Source organism: Oenanthe melanoleuca, chromosome 4 (assembly GCF_029582105.1).
Source record: "Oenanthe melanoleuca isolate GR-GAL-2019-014 chromosome 4, OMel1.0, whole genome shotgun sequence".
In the NCBI taxonomy this organism is placed as follows: Eukaryota; Metazoa; Chordata; class Aves; order Passeriformes; family Muscicapidae; genus Oenanthe; species Oenanthe melanoleuca.
Genome location: NC_079337.1, coordinates 17,551,141 through 17,574,796, shown reverse-complemented (window position 1 = coordinate 17,574,796; position 23,656 = coordinate 17,551,141). Strand labels below are relative to the sequence as shown.

At 35.2% G+C, this 23,656-nt stretch overlaps 1 protein-coding gene across 6 annotated transcripts in view; it reads right to left on the bottom strand.

The window, feature by feature from the left end:
- Positions 1–23,656, bottom strand: part of CCSER1 (coiled-coil serine rich protein 1) — a 592,978-nt gene that overhangs the window by 457,952 nt on the left and 111,370 nt on the right. For all 6 annotated transcript variants that reach the window (XM_056489913.1, XM_056489914.1, XM_056489912.1 and 3 more), the window contains exon 4: positions 21,603–21,696. In XM_056489913.1, coding sequence (XP_056345888.1) covers positions 21,603–21,696 — 94 coding nt within the window. The remainder of the gene's footprint in view (positions 1–21,602; positions 21,697–23,656) is intronic.

Here is a 23,656-nt window from a genome sequence, read left to right as displayed (position 1 = left end):
TCTTCCCTCAATGCCTCTGAGGCTCCACTGAGCACTCACTCAAACAACTGAACACTGTCATAACATCATTTGTGCTGCACATAGCGGAGACACATCACTCATTTTCCAGCTACTCTGAAGTTTTCAGAGACTATTAGAGAGTCTTAGATAGTTGAGGCTGCTTTTACAGTTCAAATTCAGTGACTTTGGAGACCTGAACACCACAAGAATCAACCCACATCGTGCTGTTCAGGCAGTTTACTAAAAGGTGTCACAACCTATTTTGCTAAGGAGGAAAGGATAAAACTGTGCTGACACAAACCAAAACCACTACACACATACATGAAAAAGAGCTTCAACAACAGAAGCAATAGTTAATTTAAAATAAAACAGTAAGGTACTGTTACACTGAGGTAACTGCATGTACATCTATGACAGCAGTCATGCTCCTCCAGTTTCTAAACAAATATTCTGTCTGGTACAATTTATCATACCCAGCAGTATGATAGAGCCTCAGATAAAACTTTAGTCTTCTGTCATTAAAAACTTTGTGTCAACAGTTAAAAGCTACAATTCTCTTGCTCCGGATAATCTGAAAGGAATCTTACTTCATTGTTTGCTAAAATTCAACTTGTTCACACTCTAGTTGCCAATGCAAATCCTTCAGCTGCAACCCAATTCTCTTTTCCAACAAAGATTATACAAAGAGAAAACAGAAGGAGTTCTTTCTTATTTCAAAAGATCATAATTGTATTATTTCATAGTAGTTGTATTCATTCAGAGCAACAGACACCAAATAGAACATGCTAAGGATTATGGCAAAGCAACAAAAATTATTTCACAGAGCTAGAAAGGACTCACAAAGATTATTAAATCCAACTCCTGGCCCTGCAAAGGGCAACACTAAGAATCACACCACCTGCTTGGGAGCACTGTCCAAGTGCTTAGTGAGTTTCTGCTTACAAATGCATGATCCTGACATCCATACACATCTTCCCCTTTAACCCTGGAAGAGTACTCATTATCTTTAATACACTCTTTCAGGATCTCCTCAGTCATAGCATATTCAGGAGTCTAAGCATTTCTTCAAGCCTCAGTTGGAGAAACTGAGAAATTAACTGAGTTCTGGTTTTTTTTTGTTTTCCATGTAAACATGGAACAGTTTGGGAAATACACTTCATTTAATGACAACCAGGCTGAGAGGAACAAGTCACCTCTTAAGGGTGACATGAGCACCAAAATGAATCTACTAAAATTGGCACTGTTCAAGCTCACACTTAGGCACCTTGTAAGCATTCACAGATAGTCAAACAAAGTACAGATCTGAAAGTTCAAGTGCAACTTCAACTGACCAAAGTAAAACCATTTGCGTTCTTTGAGAGTTTCAGGCATAAAAATATTTGTATTATTTTGGGGATTGGTGTACGTATTCACTGAAAACATCACCCCAGCATGACTCTGTGTGGGAGAGTCTCACAATGCCCTGCAGTTATTCTCCAGAGCAACTGTGCTCCATTTATTACCACAACCTTTTCTTTTTCCTCACGGCAACATCAGAACTGTTAACAGGGCCTCTAGGTTTCTTTTTAGGCTAATGAACCATTGCTAATAAAAATCAAAAGCAACTCACATTTCTGTTGATTGAAAAACCTGTTGATTAGGACCAAGAAGAAAAAAATAGTTGACTTCTTCCTTTTTATACTCTTTCTTCCACTGATGATTTAAAAGATCAAATGTACAAGTCTAGATATTCAGTCTTGTCACAAAGTAAGCAGATTAGAATAAGAATATGCAACAGAAGCTAACTTACTGAACAAGATGGTATTTATCTGGGCATTTTCCTACCAAAATGAAATCACACTGTTCCACAGAAATTATGAATGAAAACAAATATAATGTGATAATTGCCTGTGTTTTAGCTCTGTGTGTATTAAGATACTGAACTCAATCTCTTTCCAACAAGGTTTAAGATATCAGTTGATTAGCACATCATTTAGATCTATGAATGCTAGATAAAAATCAAAACAAGAAAAAAGACAAAACATGGAAAACTATCAAGGCAATTGGCTGCAGTTTCATAACTTAGATAAGGGAAAGCTGATAGGAAAACACACTGTAGGAAAAATCCTGTACTGCCAGAAAAAAAGAAATAACAAACAAAATCCAACCAAAACAAATGTGCCAGATGAGGTAATTAGCTCTTCCCATCTGTAACTTCTGTGCTATCCAACTCTACTAGGTGATCTGAATGCTGCTGGTGAAGTGATTTTTTGTGTAAGAGGTAAAACTGGCATTTAAATTTCAACAGTAAAGCTTGAGAGTTATTTGCCTACTGTTGGGAATGGACAGTTTATACTATTTGGAGCAAGAATGACAATTCTTTTTCAAACACATTGGCTTTCACTGCAGGTATTTGGAAACAACCCAGCAAAATGAGACTTGTTAGACATAGCTGGAGACAGAGTTTATCTCATATTTAGGAAGTCATCTCAATAGCTGCTGAAGTTAGCAACTTAATTTGCTTTGAATTTAAAAACTAAAATTAATGGCAGCAAAAGAAAACAATTTTCAGCTCAATTTCAGCATAATGAACAGGAGCTGCATACATAAAGAACAAAAGTGTTCTGCATTTTAAGATTACATAGTGAACTTGATTCTCCAGCAGCTCTTCAAACGGAATTCCCATTTCAGTCAATTATAGACTGTTTACTTCATTGCTTTTTGAGCCTTCAAACATCACTGCGTTTAATTAATTAAACAAATAAGCAACAGTTTGATTAATCAAGTATATAACCAAAAAGCCATTAAAAATCAGGATCAAGCAAACTTTCCCAGCAACTTCAAGACTCTTTACAAGATCACATCAATAATGCTTCCTCAGGAAACTAAATAAAAGACAAGTAACAGAGGTGACATTCTGTAGATACACAACTGTATGTATGTGACAAGAGCTTTACCACAGAACCTAACAAGCATCTGGTACTTCTCAAACACAATGCAGTTGTATTTGCAAGCAAAAGTAAGCAACTGAAATAATTAAAAAATGCTGAATATAGCACACGGTGTAAGAGGAACACAGAAGGAAAAACAAACAAAACCCAAAATCAGAAACATTTCAGAATTCCAGTTTGCATAAATGACTGACACTAATTATGACAATGACATGAAACCCCAGTGCACGAAGAAATATTCATCCTACAAAAATGTTTCACATTAATATAATTAGGCTACATTCATGTATCGATAATTGACACCACTTATTTCTTCCAAGCTAAGTGACTTTAAATTACTTCAAACAAAATACAATACAGTGAATGTAGGTTACCATGGTGATCAGCATAATACAGGAATAATTGGGTTATATTTTAATCAAACACATTTGGTTCTTCAACCTGAGGCTCAGAAAACATTCCATAGGTACTCTGAACTTCAGCTTTCCTGACTAAAGTCCATGACACAGTGAGGAAACTATGACCTCCTCCAAGAGAATAATACATTAAAATGATCTGCCCATCATGCTGAATTATGTAAAAAACCATACCATTCTGCCAATGATTTCTGTTGAGTAATGATACTTGAAACTTATGAAAAACAATTACCAGGCAATTTGCCTGTAAATTGATATGACTGCATTTAACTGATCATTTTCTAGGCATGGTATTCCAGACACCAACCTCTCAACCACAACATACATTGCATCAGGCAGGCCTGACCAGCATTTAGATGAGGAAGCACTGGAAGGGCAGGAGACACCTGTGTCTTGGGGATTGCTTGTTTCTTCCAATACCAAACAAGATCATACTGTGCCTTTTCACTGTTACAGCATAGAAAGGCAGATGCTTTGTTCATTAACACAAGCCAAACTACTGGGTTTTTTTCCAGAACTAAAGTGACTCACATTGGCTCATAAAAATCACTGTTCGTTGGCTGGATGAAAGATGTCAAAATATTTTCACACAAGTACGGATGGGCAATAGTGTGTTCTTTGAAAATTCCACCATCTAATTTTGAAAGAAAACATTTCTCCACTTCTGCAAATAAACAGATGTCAGCAATATCATAATTAGTAAGTGCTACACTAGAAGCATCTAAACTCTCAGTACTAGTGGATACCAAAAAACAGTACAGAGAAGGTCTTATAACCATGGGATCCAGAAAGTCACAAAACAATCCCATCTGTGATTTGGTATGGAGCACACTGCTAAGTGTAGTTTACAAAACTGGCTCAGGTGGTTTGCAGTATTTTTGCCTTGTTGTAGTTTGTTTTCCAAACTGGGTTTTAAACCAAGAACACAATTAGTGAGATAATTCCATTAATATTGATTGCAATGTAATTCAAAATGTTATTTTGAAATAAAACATTTTAAGATTCTTCAGGATGCAGAGCTTCAGTTAAAATACAGATGCATGTACAGAAAACATACTTGTGAACAAAACACACTTCACATATTGATAGGATATGTCTGATGAGAGCACACCTATACATTTGCCAGAGACAGAATGACAGCACAGTGTACAGTGCCCTAGGACCAGCCCCTTCCTTAGTACGGGCTTGTTAGCACCGCCTGAGGATGCAGCACTTGCTGCTTCTCGTTCCTGATACTCCAGATCAGAATTTCCTGTTTGTTTCTATTCACTGTCAATCAAGACACTAAGCTCCCTGTGGAGCAGTTTGTTTCATCACTGTCAATTTGAAAGCTATTTACTTTCTCTTTTGTTAAGAGTAAAAATCACTTGCAAAATTACAGCAAAAGAAAGTGTAACAAGAAATTCCTCAAACAACTTAGTAGGTATCAGAATCTTATTTGCAAAACACTTACTCCAAGTTATTAAATTGCAGGATACATTACAGCACTTAGAATCACAGTATATAAACACCTATGAAAAATAGAAAGCATCCCAAAAGGATCCTTATGTGAGAGAGAAATACTGATTGATGAGCAGAGTATCTTACAGAGGATTATACAAGACAACTTGTGGCACAGACAGAAGCAGATCTTAAATTTTATGAAGTGAGACTACACATTTCTCCTGTAAACTATATGATTTATTTTTTGCTTGCCCACAGTACATCTATAATTCCATTAAAGTTTCTCGGAAGGCCACAAAACATACCCTTAAAAAAGCTGTCCAGGATACAAAATAGTAACATAAGTGGGAAGTTAATGATGGTTTAATTTAGGTTATTTATAAAATAAAACTAGTTTAAAAACATATTCATTCTTTGTTAATGTTTACATAGCCTTTACCCGTACATAGTTAATTATAGTTAATACCTGTACATAGTTAAATTTTTTTAAAAACTCAAAACTAGCAAGAAAAATATTTTTCCCCTTCTCACTGACTCTTTCCTTTTAGCCTTCTGAAAACCCAGGAATCAAACAATGTAAATGCAACATTTTTGTGACAGCCTAATTATTGACTGCTGGACCAGAGGTGCTGCAGAGAAAGCACAAACCTGCACAATACCCTTGAGTGTTAGATCCCTCTGCTAGAATTCCTCTGAACTATGAAAGATACAAGAGATCTCACGTTCATTACCAGACAGTTCCCTACTAGGTGCAAATGAGAAGAGGATCATTGCTCAAATATCACTCCCTCCAATGTCACTGAAGTAAATTCTTTCATCTGACTCAATAGTCACATATTTAAAATGACAGTCCTTGATTCAATTAATTCTCACAAGTGTCTTTTACTTTGTTTTAGCATTTAAAACAGACTACATCTCTGAAGCTAGTAAGTCTACACTAGAAGTTACGAGTCTTGGAAATTCAGGTTATCCTTGACCCTCCCCGATATCATTAGAGCTGAACCAACTCCAATATCATAAAACACCAAGAAAGACAGTCTGAAAAAATAACATAATTAAGCTGGTTTGCATTTTGTAACTGAAGCAAAATTACATGTTTACCAAGCAATTTGCTAGGGTTACTTTCAAAAGCAAAGCAAAGTTCTGCATTCATTTGGAAATTGAAATGAAGTTCCTAACCCAAATATTTCACTGAAGTCAATCTGTTTACAAAATTATAGGGACTACAGAAAATATTTCATGCTGTTCTCAAAGCCAATATGCATCTAAAAGTTTATCACTATCTTAGCAATGCTTTCTTTTACCAAAAAATGCTGAAAAAAACCAATCTAACATAAATAACATATTGAATATTACATTCCCTTCCAAACAATTCCCTAAATACTGACAAAGTGCTACAGGGCACGAAGAGGTCTTTAAATCACAACCACAAAATCTCATTTGCTACTTAAACAGAAGGACCAAAATTGCTCCTTAAAGATGACTGAAATTTATGGCTACTCTTCATTGGAAACTCTTTGTAACTCTTGCACGAGAATTCCCTTTCTGTAACATCTGCTGTGTCACCTCCAGAAGAGCTGACACCTTCTTCCCATTTGCAAGTGACAGACTGCCAAAGTAATGACCACCAGCATTGCGTGGCTGCCACCTCAGGAATTAAGAAAATAAACAAGGAGTTTTAAGTATGTTAAAGCATGCAAGAAGTCCTGTTTCTCTAATGTTACCTCACACAAACATGCTTAAATCTTTGCAGATAGTACATGCTCACTTTTCAGAATAAGCACCAGCTTAGGAAACGGGTTTGAATAAAAATTACAGAAAATAGTCTAAAGCTGTACAATGAATACACTGTAATACTCATTATAGTACTTCCTATGGAAAAGACAATTACAACTTTTTAATATTAATAGATTAAATCCTAAGGTGAAAGACTGAAAAGAACCCAAACAAACAGATAAATGTTTCTAAATCCTATGCTCTGGTCAGATGGCACACTGGCTATTACTTTAAACACTTAGGTACACTAAATGCAAGAAAACTTATTAGCTTATTCTTGCAATCTGGTCAGCTATACTACACAGAATAATCCATATGAATAGCAAGATAAAAGAAGGGGAAAAAAAACCACAGAAATAAACTACCAAAACTACTGAGATCATGAAAGAGCAGAAGGCAATGTTCTGCTGCACCAGCATATATGAAATTACAGCTCACCACATTATTAACAACCTAAGCACCAATGGCTTCATAGACCAACTCCTTCCTATAAGCACCTGTACCTTACCTCCTTTATTTTTGCATCCATGCATATCCTACTTACTGTATGCATGCACTGCAGCAGATAAAGAAAATATGGACAGCATTATGATTTTATCAAATCACAACACCTTATACTCGAACTGTCAGTGCTCCATAACTCCATAAAACCACTTTAATCAGTGCACAACACCTCAATAAATTATTTGATTACTTGGTACCTGAACAGCAGGGTAAGGAGTCTAGGTAAAATTACTTAATGGCACAGACTACATACTCAGGTAGGAGCTAAGATGCCATTAAAACACAGTACATTTAGCCTCTGCTTGTTGAGACAAAACCGCTTTTCCCAAAATCGTGATTTGATTCTACAACACACAAACTCTTACAAAGTAACTTCCATATCTTTCCCTGGGTTTTGACTGATTTTTCCCAGTGGGAGTATTCTAGATGTTAGTATTAGATCATCTCAGAGATGAAAAAGCTTATAAAAATCCTGTGCTTAAAAAATCTTGTGTGAAAGAGGACAAATTTAGTCACCTACTGGGAAAGTATATTGGAAAACACATGTTCAAGACATAAAAATTAGAAATAAAACTGTGAGATTATGGTCTTTGTTTAGGTCAAAAATCAAATATCCTCATTAAGAATCCACTGTTCAGATTTAATTTTTTTTTTTTAATTTCTTTAGTTTTTAGGAACCTATATATGCAATCAAGACTGCCAGGAAAGACAATGTTAGACCCAGATCACTCAACTTGTTAGGCTGACAGTAGAAATTACTTACAACAGTAACACAGACCCCCCCAGCAATTTTTTTCTGATAGATGGAAAATATCAATGCATGATATTCATGCAAAAAAACAAAATATTTTAAGAACAGAGAAAGCAAAGGACCTAACTGGCTTCCTATCTCTTTCTATTTTATATTAAAGAACTAGTCTCACATCACTTCTAAACAGGGATATAGTGGGTTAAAAGGCATGCTGAGATTTTAAATTAACCTCATCTAAATTAACATTGAATAAGTTATTTTTGCTGTGGGTTTTCTTTCTCATGCTCATAATTGCTTCCAAGGTCTGATCAGACTATCGAGTGTAGCAAGCCTTATAAAAAAAATAAATCTGTTAAATAAAAATTTTCTTTAGTAATAAAGCCTTCTTACTACCTATTTCTACACTGCTTAGATGATTAAGAAATAGTTAGAAATTATGTCCTCATTGTTTTAGGAAAATAGCAGAGTTTCTATGGACTAAGACTCACTAGGGAGAGAGTACTTTCTGAAGACTTTTTTTCTTGAAAAGATATTAACATTTTAATTTAAAGAAGCCCACTGTGCTTTGCTACCAAGTCTAATTTTCCTTGCAATTTGAATAAAAATGTTGTGCTATCTTCAATTCTCTTTCTTTCATATCCATTCCTGGAAAACACTTGAAATTAAACAGACACGGCATCCCCAAATTTATTTTTCAGAAAAATAATCATTACCCACAATATGACCTTTTGTTTCTCTAAACTATGCTACTGTTACTAATAAATCAGTCCATACATTAGCTATAACTGCCTATATAGTTTATTGTTTTACCATATGTTAGCAATACTGTACTGACATATACTTTTAGCCACAGTATAATTGTGTTTAAGGCAAATGACAGAAACTGAGTAGCTATTAAAAAAATCAATCTCATGGGAGGCACTGGAGGTACCAAGTCTAGGCTCCAAAGACTGAGGTCACTTACGAATGAGCTCAAATCCCCCTGACTTCAGTGGAGCTAGTTATGTGCCTTAGGCTAAATGTACTCTTAATTCTCCACTATGATCGCCTCACAGCAAATTCTTGAAACACCAAAAAATTCTTGTTTCCCAAAGGAAAAACATGTTTTTTTTCTAGAAATCGTTGATATACTAGTAATGTTTTTGCCCAAAAATAAAGAACATGCATTTATACAAATGAGTGAAGACAGAATAAATTTGAATCGATTATGAACTCTAAAAAGCTAGATCAAAGGGAAAAGTGGTAAATGTAAAACATGCTGAATCATCCTTCATATACATAGGGAGCTGAACAGAACACTAAATGTGATGACCTAAGTTCTGATGAAATATCAGAATTTCAAGTATGTTTTTACAGCAGAAAGTATAGGGAAAATTTATTCCCACACATAATTAGCAAGTATTCTAATCTCCAAGGACTTCTGATGGCTCCAGAATGCCTAAACTGTAATTTATAAATACAACTAGCATTATTAAATAATCATGGTAATTCTATTCTACATCTACTGGGATGTCTATTAGGAGACAGAATTTTTCGTTATTACAGATACAAAAATCTGCCAACTTATCTCAGCTGTCTGGACTTCAAAGCCTGAAAGCAAGCAAAATTTAGCATCTTTGACCCACACTTTCAAATACTGCTGTTACCTGAATAAACTTAACAGAAGTCAAGAGCTAATCAAAGGCTGAAAATATACAAAATACAGAGGCTGTCTGCATTCCACTCCTCAATATGAGATTTGGACAAGAATGTACAGTAGAAAAAAGCCCATCAAACCACAATTCTTTAACAGAAAGCAAACAGAATTAGGTTAAGAGAAGGACTGAAGGAGAAAGATGAAAAAGTAATGGAGTTTTTTTGCAAGACAACTCCAAAATGAGCTGCATTTGCAGAAGCAGTAACTGATTTTATAAAGCTGTAATCATAATAAATCCAAGTGCCATCTAAGGTAACATAGGCTCCTGCATATTTCAAGGAAGGACAAAAACCTTGGGAGGTAAGAGAGGAAAAATTGTCTTGAATGTGTCTATGGAAGGCAAAGTACAACAACCTCACTTCTAGTTAAGAAGGAAGTGATACAACTGGAAGTGTCTTTCTTTACCTACAATTTGAAAATATGGCAAATATAAATTCTCCCACTGAAAGAAAGTGTAATATTTCCTGTGATCTCCTCTGACCTTGCTGCATACCCTTTGCAACCGATCTAGCACACGCCACTGAGCTGATTCAACAGCTCATTATTCTTATATAAAAGATCCTCAGGAGCCTTTCATGTAGATAAGGGAGCAGGCTGTTGTGAAACTAGATGTACCAGCTAACAGGTCTCCATCACTCCTTCCTCTGTTTGCTGTGGGGATGAGGGGTGCAGCACGTGCAGGAGGAACACACGTGTACCAGAGAGCCCCTGCAGCCTGAAAAACACAAACCACCTGGGTTTCTTTCAGCTTCTTGATTTCTTTTCAGAAGAGAGGGACAGAATAATACTTCTGGGATAGTGTGAAAAATTCCTTTAAGCTGCTTGTCATATATCATTCTGAATGAAGTTTAAAGGAACTTTATTCCAAAGCATGTTGTTTTTCACAGAAGCTAAAGGTGAGATTTTTCCATACCAGTTTTCCTTCTTACCTTTGTTCATTTCTTTCCCTTTCTGCCTACTGCTACTCTTTACTACCTGTGTTGACTCAGTGTCAAAGGATCACAGTGTGGGTTTCCACAAAAATTCAGTACAAGGTGATGGCTTTTGCTGGTCTACCTCATCCCACAGCCAAACCCACCCCTCCCAGATGTTCAATGACACAGCCAACAGTTTATCCCTGTAACTCCACGCAGCTCTGCACAGCCCATCTGTGAACACAAGTCTGCTGTACTTGCAAACTGAGGGGTTTGATTGAATATGCTCAGAACCAGGAGCTGTTTGCATTTCATCCAGCACATGCTGACAATAAGATGTTTAAGCAATGTATTTAAGTCATTCTAGCTTAAACTCCTAATTTACAAGTACATCATATCAGTAATGTTACATGAAGGAGCATAAAGAATGTTTTCCCCTGAAACCCCAATCCTGCAAAAATCTCCAAATGACTCAAACAAATTAAAGATTAAGAAGGGAAGAAAACAATGAAATCTAACCTTAGAAATAGAGTTATTTCATGTTTTATTAAAGAAGAAAATGTGTTAGAAATACAGACAATTGTCAAAACTATTTTCTGTGAAATTAACAGCTTTGAGAAAAAGCACAAAAATAATATTACAACACAGCTGTGCATTCATTTTATCTACTTCCTGCTTTTCAACCTCCAAATAAATATATTTTTACAGTAAATTGCTTTTTTATGAAGAAAAACCTCTGTGAGAAAAAATTGGTCAAGTCAGAAAGATCTTCACTAGGTTAATAATGATGCCTGGGGTTTTGACAGTCAGCAAAATAATTTATTATAATAAAAAGAAGTTTACTATCAACTTTTTTTTTTTTTTTTTGGTAACAGTTTCTTAGGCCCTAGGGCCTCTCTGTCTTCCTTAGCCTTTACAAAGACATTGCTGTAATCCTTTTTTCCTAAAACATATGTGAACTCTGTTTGCCAGGCTGGAAATATTTAGAAAGCAAAAAGAAAATGAGCACATTATTCATCCAGCAAACAAAAGGCACCACACTTATTTACCATCAATTTTCTGTTTCATTTCTCACCATTCCAGCTTCAGCATTTACTGTGTTACAAACAAGCATCACTATCAAAAGCTGGATGTAAGGATGCAAAGCATTTAAAACACTGAAACAGCTCAGAAGAAAGCCTTTAGTCTGTCAGGTATGTTTCACATTTGTGTACATGCTTGTCCTTAGGTACAGACATTTCTACAAAGAGCAAATACACACAGAGCACTGTGGGCTGAGGGATGCTGCATTGGGCCAGTGTCTCCAGTAATCAACTTTCTCAGCCACTTTGTAGTGGCTCATAAATGCTTAGCTCTATGTCAAAAAAAAAAAAAAAAAGAAAAAAGAAAAAAAAGGTAAATTATAGGGATGCATATACATTTTGTGCATGACTTGCCACTTGCAGATCTATGTAAATATGTGTTACCCATCCTGTAACAGAACACTTGTTTCTTGTTCTTAAACGTACATTCATAATACTTCCCACTGCAACCAAAATCTCTTTTTAATTTAATTCAATTTAAAGATTTAATTTCTTTAAATCTTAACTGTCAACAGACTCTATTTCCTGAAGACACCACAATATTACAAAAGCATGGGGAAAAAGAGCCCCCAAACCCCATATAACTGATGTTATCCTCTGGAGGCACAAGGAATGCTTTGTCCTTTGATGAAGCTACTGGAGCACTGGCAGGCAAACTTTGCTTTGACAAACTTTCATTGTAAAGTTGTACAGTAAGGGTTGCATGGAAGAATTTTGAGAATTGGAATGTGGTAAGGAGATTGCTGGGCTTTATTCCCTTTGAGTCAGATGGAATTTTTCTAACATAAGCCTAAGTACAGAAGGAAGAGCCAGAAACTTTCTTCAAGGTTACCCTTCAGAGTTCATCTCAAATTGTTCCCTTGGCAAAGGAAGGTGTACAGTGTCCTTACTGCAGAAAACTAGCTAGGCTATACAAACCACAAGCATAGCCTTCTTCTAAGAGTCCCTGAGAGGACAAAAGAGTCTCAGGTTTCAGGAAGACCTTGTGTCCCCAACCAACCTCCAAAGCATTTGTTAACTATTGATCCCCCCTCCTAAAGTTGAATCTAGGCTGCAATAAATCTCAGGGTTTACTACCTGCAGAGCATTTATTTCTGAATTCTTTTCCCCATCAAGAGAAGTTGGAGGCTAAAACATATATGAAATTCAACAAAATCCAATCAATATGAAGGATTTGATAGATCACTCACAGGGATGGAAGAACAGACAACAGGCTCTCACATAACAGATTCAGATAAAGACATACAAAAATAAGTCACCTAATATTTTCAAACGCTACAGTAGATTTGACCCAATCTTTGGATAAGGATGGATTTTGGAAATATTTAAAAAGTAATTTCTGTTTAAGCCCAGGCTTTTGTTGATTAGTATGGTAGGCTTTTGCAATATTTTTTTTTCCTTCTGTTATATAAAGAAACTTGTGGTTTGCTTTGGCATTTTTTCTGCAGAAGAAAATAAAAAAAAAAAAATCACAAGCAGTAACAGTAGTAGACACACCAGCAACAGCAAGGCAGTGTCTGCTCCACTTCCTGGAATGACACATGAAGAGGCACAAACCAGAACATAATTGGCCTCTAAAGACTGGAATGACTCCAGTTATTACTGCAGCTCCATGCCATTGGCATCATGAGTATTTCTCAGACTTTAATGCCAAACCCCCATGACTACTGGAGTACTTTGTACTACAAGTAAATTAAGTGATGAGCCCATGGTAATGCTGGAAATTGGCATCAGAGAATCCAGCTCAACTCAGGAGATCTACACTCAAGTTTTAACTATCAGACTACTATTTCTCTCTTTCCATAAGAGTGAAGCTGCAATGATCCCAGAAGTAAGTATTTCAAAAGGTCAAAAGCCATCACTAACTCACACACAGTTTTAGTCTGTCCTTGAAGTAGGATCACTGCACAAGCTGTATGGAAGGAGTAATTTTTTTTTATATAAAAAGAGCTATGGCTGTTCCGTAAAATTATTATAAGCTTATAATTGTTTCTCTTACTCCCTAAATCTCTCACAAAAGTGAGCAGACAGGCCTTACTCCTCTAAAATTCTCATCACATTTTCATTTTAGAAAGACATCCAGTAGAGATCGTTGTAATTTTACAAAGCATGAGAGAAAAGCAGCATTTGGCATCCTACTTAAACTTTGCCATCTAAAAGTGTAGAATTGCTTTAAATAGGACAGTATGCTTTGATTTGTCATAATGTTTATTATTGCACTTATTTTCTGCCTGCAGATATTATTAAAGATGATGTTTCATCTCAATGTATGTATAAAATCAAAGGAATGAAGAAAGGCAATCCGCCTAATTTAATTACTGTCCTGGTTCTTTCAGTAAATGATGGTTGAGCATACCAATATGAATAAGGATTTCTAACTAAATGTCACACTATAACAATGAAAGAGCAGGAAATTGAGATACAAACTCTGAATCTAATTGTTCCAGGACAACCATACAAACGCATCTCCCTCAAATATATTCTTCAATGACCCTGAAGTGCTCTTTTGCCCTTCTTGTCCATTAATGAAAATATCTCTTGGTATCTAAATTATAATGTGATGCTCTGTGACACTGCTCCGCTTAACTGTGTAGGATTTACAAGTACACATCACTAATAAAATTTGTAACAGTCAGATAGAAATCTAACATACACCATTTTGATATATCAGTCCTTCACCACTAGTCACACCAAAACAAAGAGAGCTAAGAAAATTGCTCAGGAAACTGAGTATTTTCCTTGTATCCACTGAGAACACACAGCACAGGCACATTATCAATATCTCAGCCGTGTTTTAAACATATTCTGAGGAAAGTTTAGCTAAAAGCTAGTCTTACACACTTCCTGTGGCTCATCAACTAGGTTTGGTTGCAACTCAACTTTTGAAGTAAAATACACTAAAAGAAATTTAGGATAAAGTCAATAGCAGTTCTAGCTTGCGTTTTGCTTTTCTCGATTAAAATTGAAATAAGACTGCACCATTCATTTACATAAATAATGGAATAGAAACGGAGCTCTCAATCCAGTATTTCTTTTCCAGAATATGGACCAGGGTTCTCCAGGACGCTGGAAGACTAACCTTATATAAGCTTATGATTTCTAACTAGTTCAATTCCAATTTAATGCTAACTTCACTATTTCTTCTTATTATTCTCAGCAGTTTACACTTCCATTGTCCTAAGGCAGGCCTTGCCAGAAGTGTGCAATGGTTATTTGTGACTAACACAAATATGCTGTTTATTTTATACTGTCACACATACTTTCACTTGCAAACCCTGCAAAACTCCCTTTCCTCCACTCTCAGTTGTCTCTCACAAGTTCTAAATTGTGGTTAGAAGAGTTTAGAAGATGCCAATTTCTTTTACATTCCCTGGAGACCTTAAGTTATTCCATTACTGTGCAATATTTATTAAACAATGTTTAAGGGGGAAATGTGCAGCTTAGTAGAATAAATAGGTCGTTCCAAAAATATAAAAAAAGCCCTCTGATATAACTTTCTCTAGATATATGGAAACTAGATATATGGATATAATGGCATGTGACTTTCCACTCCATACTTCAAATCCATGCTAGAATTCAGAAATATGTGTGAAATCAATCTGGCCACAGTTGTGGCTTGTGATGCTCTCCCTTCACCCAAGAAGTTTGATGGAGGAATTGCAGGCATTTATTCGGCAAGACCTTTTCTCTTGCAAAACTGAAAACGAACATGAACATTTCCTTTTAATTGGTGCTAGGTCTGTATAGTGGTATAATTAACACATCATTTTTTGTTTTTTTCATTATTACTACTGCTTACTTTTTATTACCTTATTATCCAAAATTTGTAGTGACAGGGCAAGATGCTAGTTAGCTAAACAATCTTTAAACCTGCTGTTTGGCAAAGACACAGAGTTCTCTATTACTTTACTGCCACAATCTTTATTCTGTCCAAAATCTTTAAGTATAAACCAAACTGTTATTACACATTCCAAACAGAAATCTAAAGAAATGCTGCTCTAGTTTAGCTTGATCTGTAACACATACAACTCTAAAAGATGGCATCTGGCAATGACAAGGATTTCAGAAGGGCTCAAGAAGCTGAGTGTCCAGGTCCAATTAAAAATCAAAGCAGGTCATTGTTTGTAAACACAGAAATGTAATCTGCTGCCAACGACACATTCATGAGCAAAGCAATACATTCAAATTACCTAAGTATTTCTGCTCTAGTTCTAAGCAACTGTTATATAAAAATGCACAGTTAGGGTCTTTTTTCCTATTATCTATTTAAAAGCAAATTAAAAGCTTTGAAAAATTTGCTTTCCTTGCACTGAAAAACTCCTGGTCAAAAAAACCCACCAAAAGACCAAAGGAGTTTCTTCACAACTCAGCACTCTTACTGCCTACTAAAAAATTAATAAAAATAATTAATACATTGAATTAATAAAATACAGGAGGAACTCCAAACTTACCACAGAATTTTCACACAGTTTGTTCATCACATTCAAAATACCCCAGAAACTACCTATCTAATATTACTGGGCCATTACACCAACAATTTTTTTTGGCTGGGTACTGATGGCAATTGATCTAGCTGGATTTAAAAGAAATACAAATGCCAGACTTTGCTTCCTGAAAACACAAGTACACTGTGCTTTGTTGGTGAGGCTACTAATATCTAATGTAGTAATGGTACTAAAAGACCATATTCGGATATAATGAATGAGTCTAATTTGACACTTAGATAAGTATTTTTGTGTGTCCACTTCAAAATCTTTCTGCCTTCCCCTCAGTCTGCAAAATCCCTGATGAAATCTGTCATTTCATTCATAAACCTTGAGCAAGAACCAAAACATGTATTTCCAGACAGTTAAGAACACACTCAAAATGCTTCTGAACAGACATGGTTTTAACTTAGGTTTGATCAAAATTTTCCATCTCTAAAAGTGTTTGTTTTTTTAAGAACTAAATAATATTTTGATGGATTATAAAGTTTCATATTCATATAAAATTTCATATTTCCACTTTTTTTCCCAGTAAATAGGATAAATAATTTCATTTCTGAAATATGCTGGGAGAAGTGACTATGCTTCATGTATACACTGGGTCACAGCTTTTCAGCTGAGGCTGAGGCATTTAATCCAAAACAGCTGAAGCACCGGCCAAAGACAAATCTCTCCTAAAAATTTTAGCAAGCTACATTATTCAAAACTATTCAGCAAGCATTCCAGCAGCAACATGATGGATGCACAGGCCAGTCTGGGTACACAGCTAATCAATATCACACCCATGAATAGTCACTGCATAGTGTGGAGCCTGATGGGGAAGAGACAGGAACATGTGCTTAACATTCAGCACCAGGAGCTGTCCCCCAACTTTGAACTCCACACTTGCTGCAAATCCCAGCTACACACACACATCTTTTTAGGAGGATGCAGGGCACCTGTTTTATGCCACTCATGACAACGAATTAAGTGATGACCGAAGCCCTTGGATAGTTGTGCTTTCCTGAACTTTCAGGAAAGGTGGCTATATACTGCAGTCCTGATTTAATGACAACACCAACCACATAAAACTATTTGGTTTTCAATAAGCTATGGCACAACACCAGCACATTAATGTACGTTACTTGAATAAATTCCCTGCTGCTCGTATCACTGAATATAAAGGTCTTCCTCATAGATTTGACTAATCAATACTTGGAATCAAATACATCATGTTTCACGAGGGAAAAGGAAAATGAATGAAGTTAAATTAATGCTGTCACTTTCTATAAACCTGCAGTGATTTCCCGCTATAGAATCCACTGACTTCATTATTTTACAACCGGAAATCAAAGCTGCAGCATATTTTAAAAGTCTAATTTACTCAGATTAATAAAAAGGCACCCTCAAGACTCCTCATGGATGTCACATTATGCTTCGTTTTAAGCATTCCAGCATAAGAACAGTATGCAAAACTCTCATCAAATCACACTGATTAATATTTTGAATTTGTATGCAGTAGCACTCTGCACTCACCAAGTACTATATAAATATTATTTTATTAAATTTCAAAGCAATTGTTTTAGGTGGGATAATAAAATATCTGTGTCTTACATCCTTTGTCTCGACAATACAGCTTTAAAACAGATGCAAAAGTAGTAAATTAAAGCAGTAAACTCACTCACTGAGAAAAAGTTGGAAATAAGGGAATGCCAGACTTCTAAAGCTGTGTTAAGACGAGCAAAGCACAGACATCTATGTCCAAACTAGAAGCATCTGCCTGAAGTTTGCAAGTGTCTCCTTATCTTCTGTTGTATGGTTAGAGAAAAAGTTGGGGATATTTTTTAATTTCCTAGTACTCAAAAGGATTTATAGCATCGTTTTGCAGAAACCTCATTTCATGAAGATGCTACTGGAGGGCAACCAGCTCATTAGAGAAAAGCTGAAAGGACAGAACAAGAGCACAAGCAAAACATGAGTTGGAGTAATAAATAAATAAATAAAAACCACCACAAACAATGAAAGAAGTAACAGATCTTTATCTCGTTCTCCTTTTGTATCTCTATATTTTAATTAACACAGCATACCACTTTCTGGAATGTTGCCTTTCCTACCAATTGGCTTATAGCTCCTCTTGAAAACTTAATAGTGAATTCTCCCTGAAATCTTTCCAATATAATCTTATTTTCTATTCATAAATGGTCATTAAAACAATGGTAGATCAATACAATTATTTAGTTAAATTATTACATTGTAAGCTTCAGTACAAAGTTGGAGACATCCTCACACTAACAAATATTGTTCTTTAAAACTACAGCAGCTAAAGCAGAAGCTATTGTAAATCATTTCTCAACTAACATCTCTGAAAAATTGGAGCTCCTAAAGGCATTTAAGGGAATTTTACAATTTGCCATTAATCAGCTCATCAACAGTGTTTATTAACTGGGGCAGTACCCTTCAGAATTCTTATGCCTAAATACCACAGCTCAATGTACACAACCTCCTCATGAAGGTATAATTTTTGATATTCAAGATAGAAATGTGGTTAGTCCTTGTACTCATGTAATTTTTCATTAGATATGTTCACAGCCCTTTAAAGAATAGTTATTCCTAGCTGTTCCTTAGTTATTCCTCTGTAACAACTGAAGAAAGAACAGAATAATTTTCCAATTATACCTTTTCATATCTCAATCTATTTGTTAAACAGAGCTTCTCTTGGAACATTTCTCCCTATAGTAATTCCCCACAGAATTGTTTATCAAGAGCCAAATGGGGCACAAGTGAATGGTAATATGGCTCTAGTACTGATGGCTTTAACTAAATAAATGCTGTAATCAGTACATAGAAAATTAACAGTATTTTTACTGTACTATAAATAGTCACAGTACTTCTAATACCTTTGACTTCCAGAAGAACATAATTTTAATGTTTCCATTCAAAAAGCAGCATTTTGTGCAAGATTTTTATACTTATGAACATTATGCATTAACTCTCAGTTGACTTCAATATGTAAATCTGACATAACACAGGCCGAATTTTCTTCTAGAAGAGACAGCACATCTGTCTAACCTCTAGCTAAAGGAGGCTCACAAATCTCTAGGTCTGCAATTGTTTTGACTGAATTTTACTGAGGCCAGCCTTAGGCAAACTCTCAAGCCTATCATTTTAAAGAAGCCTTTACAAACAGTTCAACAAACCTGCAACTGGCAAAAATTACAAAAAATCATCTACTTTTCAGGCCAGTTACATAACTGAAGAATTAAACAGTCCTTTGGTTTAATTTAAATTCCATTAGAATAATATATTCTACAGTGACAGTACTGGCTCATCCTCCATGTGCAATCTGCTGTCTTCTTGTTTCTGAAGCAGGCAAATTAAAAATCTTTCAAAAAACATACATTGTCTCCCAATTATCTGAAAGAGCTTATATGTGCATGGCCAGAAATACAATCAACTTTAATCTGATGCGTTTATAAAAGTGTAAAGCTCTGCACTAAATTATGGTTTCAACGTGATGAGTTGATCAGCTCTGTATTCTGGGGCAGTATAAAATTATAAATAAAATTATATCAAAAAATTATGATAATATAATTTAATTTAAGAAATTTAGAAGAATTTATTTAGGTATGAATAGAAATGCCTCTTGGAAAAAAAAAAAACAAGCAAGCCCAGAAGGGAAAACAGAGAACAGACTGACTTGGAATTACTGAAAATAATTTTTCTTGAAAAGTCTTAAATCCTGGAAGTTGGCCACAACTTAACAGAGGAATCAGAAAAGGGATTTGTTAAAAGAGTTTAGATGCCAGTATCTAGTTCAAGGCTTTTATGCACTTCAGTAGTGTTCAAATGCTAAATCACTAAAAACCAAGCATACTACCTCAATATCTTAACACAAATTAAGATGATAACTTACAACCACGTTAACTATTTTGTGCCATATCCTCATGCAATATAAAGGCATCAGTTTTATTTGGTCAAATTGAGTCTACTTTGTACCGTGGCTCTATCCTTCCAAATCTTTCTTCCAAGTGAATGACTTAAAAAACAATGACAGCTAGGAAAATCCTAAATTTTTTGCAGCTAGATTCACTGCCAAACAAATATTATTAAAATAAACACATTTGTTTAAAAACAATGTGTAGTGTGTTTCTCCACATTATTGCTCAGAATAGAAATGATCACCATTCGTCAGAGGACAATGTAGATCTCTGTTTTAAAAGCATCTCATTTGCTCTGGGTAATGAGCCAAGAGCAGGAAGATTATGTGTCATATCTTACCTCTATCTTAATTACTTCTCTTTCAACTATGCTGTTCAGACATTATTATTTTAGTTGTTCTAGAAGCTGCTACAAAATCATTGTAATCATATACTGGACATAACTTTTCTTGCACTATTAACTTAATGCTTTGTAAAAAAAGAAGGAAAATAAAGGTCAGGCTAAGTGCAACACATTAGGGAAGTTTACTTATGGAAAACAGTTCTGCCAGTTAATACATTTCTAACCAGTCCAGGGAATAAATAATACTGAACCCCATAGGTTTTCTTATAAAACACGTTTGTTTTTGAAGCTTTTTGAAACGACATTTCTTTACCCATCATTCAACTTTGTGTAAACAGTTAATAGCACTATTCAGAATGGGTTAGAAAGGACCTTTTCTGTGCAGTTCATATATTGCATCCCAGCTTCCAATAATTTAGAAAACTATGATCAGGCACATACTACTGCTGCAATCCTCCATACTCTCTTCCAAAGAAAATAGATGTTTCATCCTATAAGTAGATATCCAAACAGGTTTAAAAAGCATGATACAATAATTAAACAGAATTATCATCAAGATAATTCAGATATGTTCAAAGAATAATCATACACAGAAAATTGCAAACAGGAGCACAATTCAAACAGTTTACCTACAACCATTGCGAAATTTGCATCTAAGAAGGGACTAGAACTGAAGATTGTCCACACCAGCCAAAATGTCTCAAAAACCCCACTGTCTGCAAAGAATGTGTACTACAGGCACCCATGTTGGTGAAGGGAGAAACAGGGATCAGGGAACAGCAAGTAAAAGAGAAGGTGAGAATTACTGGTGCTTAAACACAACTTACCTTGCATAATCCTATTATAAAATGGTATTAAACAAGGTATATAGTAATAATTTACTGCTAATAATCAAGGTAGTGCTTTAGCCAACCATGAAAGAAACCATCAAGTTACACTCATGTTTCAAGCCAAATCATGTTTATTTGAAGAATATTATTCTGGCACACACAAAACAGGATCACAATCATTCCACCAATGCTCTTTTGTTAAGTGCCTGGGGTAGGCAGTATTTAGAAAAAGTATTTAGAAAAACAGATGGGTCTGCCCTTGGTACTGAAATTCTGCAGCTGTAAAAATCACTTCCATTTCATAACTGACCATATGAAGTCCAAGTGCTGTGTGAACAGCACTTTTCTGATTAATTACAAATACATTTAAAAATAATTCTAAAAAATGAATACCACTTTTCTCCTTCCAAGAAAATTACTTCTTTTTATTTCCAAGTAATTGTACTGAACATATTTGCTTTTTATTTCTAGAATAACAATACCTCACTGAAGACAGACAGCATTTATCTGACTTACCAGAACGATGGTGATGTTGCTCTTCCAGGAACTCCAAGTCAAGCATTAAGTCATCTTCATCCAACTCACAGGAACCCAAGTTATTCAAAACATCCTAATATAGGTTTAAAAAAAATAAATAAAATAAAAGAAAAGAAAAGAAAAGAAGCATTAGAAGGATTTAAATAGATGTTTTAGCCAAATTGCTCTGCACAAAATAATTTCCAATCAGATCTGGAAAACATGTTTAAATAGGAGCTACAGTAGATTTTTCAGCTTACATTAGACCAGTGAGAAACAGAATGAAAACTGTCCAACCTGAAATGTGCTTGTTACCATTCTCTTTTTAGAGGATCTCAAATATTTAACAAAAATCCCCAGATGTACAAGTAATACCATATACCTAACTTTTTTTTACTTTCAGTGATGGTTTTGTGTCTTTGCAAGTTTAATCATAACTTTTTATGAAGAATAAAAATACTATTTTTAGCACAAGACAAAAGTATCAGTGTATGTTTTTTATTAAATTTTGGAAATCTAAACATTGCCTGCCCTTTCCAACATACTTTGAAGAGAGATTTATTGTTCTATTGATTCAGAGGATAAAGATATACAAATTTAGCATAAACAGAGAATCCAGACATGAATTATCAACTCATGAATTTTTAAGTATTTATGTGGGTGGCAAAGGCTTATATAGACAGAGAAGAGATCTGACTCTTAAGTGTAGCTGCTTAGGTCTCTACTACCATTTGGTGATTAATTTTGTTTGCCAAGCCTTAACCACAGATCTCCTTCCCATGTGTATTTTATTCTATGGCAATTTCTTTTGACCTTGTAATACACTGATTTTCTCCACAGTCACCAACACCTAATCAAAGCTAATACAATGCCTTCTCCAGCTGGCATTTTGTTTGTTGATCAATAAGCAATATTGTAGGGCTCAAGTCTTCAGTCCATCCACAGCCAAATAAGTCATTATATGCTGCATGGGATGGATGCTGGCATCCTACACACTGCACATGCTCCTAACACTAATGTAACATAAAAATCAGAGTGGAAGAGGCCAGGTTATTGTCCCAAAGCATTGAACAGTCTGGGAAATCTCTGCATAGCAATCTGCAGTATAGAAAGTAGAGAAATATGACAGCAGTATACATTAAACTAATAAAAAGCCCTTCTTGACTTCAGTTCCAACTGTATTTTTTTTAGGTTCCTTTTCATTCTTTAAAGTATTTTCCCACCACAATAGATGTCACCTCTTATTCCTACTCACTACTTGCACCTATTCAACCCTTTGGAGTAATTATTTCTTTAAATTTTGTTTTCTATTCTTTCACAAACAACACACAGGCAACACAAGGTCTTTTTCTTGCATTCTTTCCCTGACTTACCATCAACACAAGAAACTTCTTATGAGAACCCATTGTTAATACTGCTACTATATTTTTACTCACTTTTTAAATTTAGATGCCATTATGCACTCAAGCTTAATCAAATAGTATATTAAACTCAGAGAATGTACAGCATACTTTGTTTATATATTGCTTTTTCAAGGTTACAAAAAATTTGTGACAACATCCAGAAGAAGAATCCCTGCAATTTTTTAAGCAACAGCTACAAGTTTTTCATGTCAGTAGAAGCAAAAGGTAAAAAGGTCTGGGTACTCATTTGCTCTTTACCTTAGAATTATTGTCTGTGTTACAGCTGACCAACTGAATCCACACTGATATTAAGCATCCTTTGATAAGCTATACTAGCAAGGAGCAATGAATTCATGCTAATTGAGCATCTCCTGCATTTTGTGCAGTAATTTATGTGTTGACTGAAATCTTGGGAGATTGCCTGCTAAAATAAAGTGACTCACAGCCTTCATCAAGAAACAAATTCCATTTGATCTGGAATTAACAAACACAAACAGAACCACAATTTTCCAAACTGAAGAGCTGAAGAACGGCGTAAGAGGGACCAAAAGAAAAACGTTTGTATTCAACTCTCCTCCTGCTTATACAGTTTTTCAGGAAGATCCGCTACGCTCCAAGTGGAGGCAAACCATGCTCCATCTATCCTCTCTG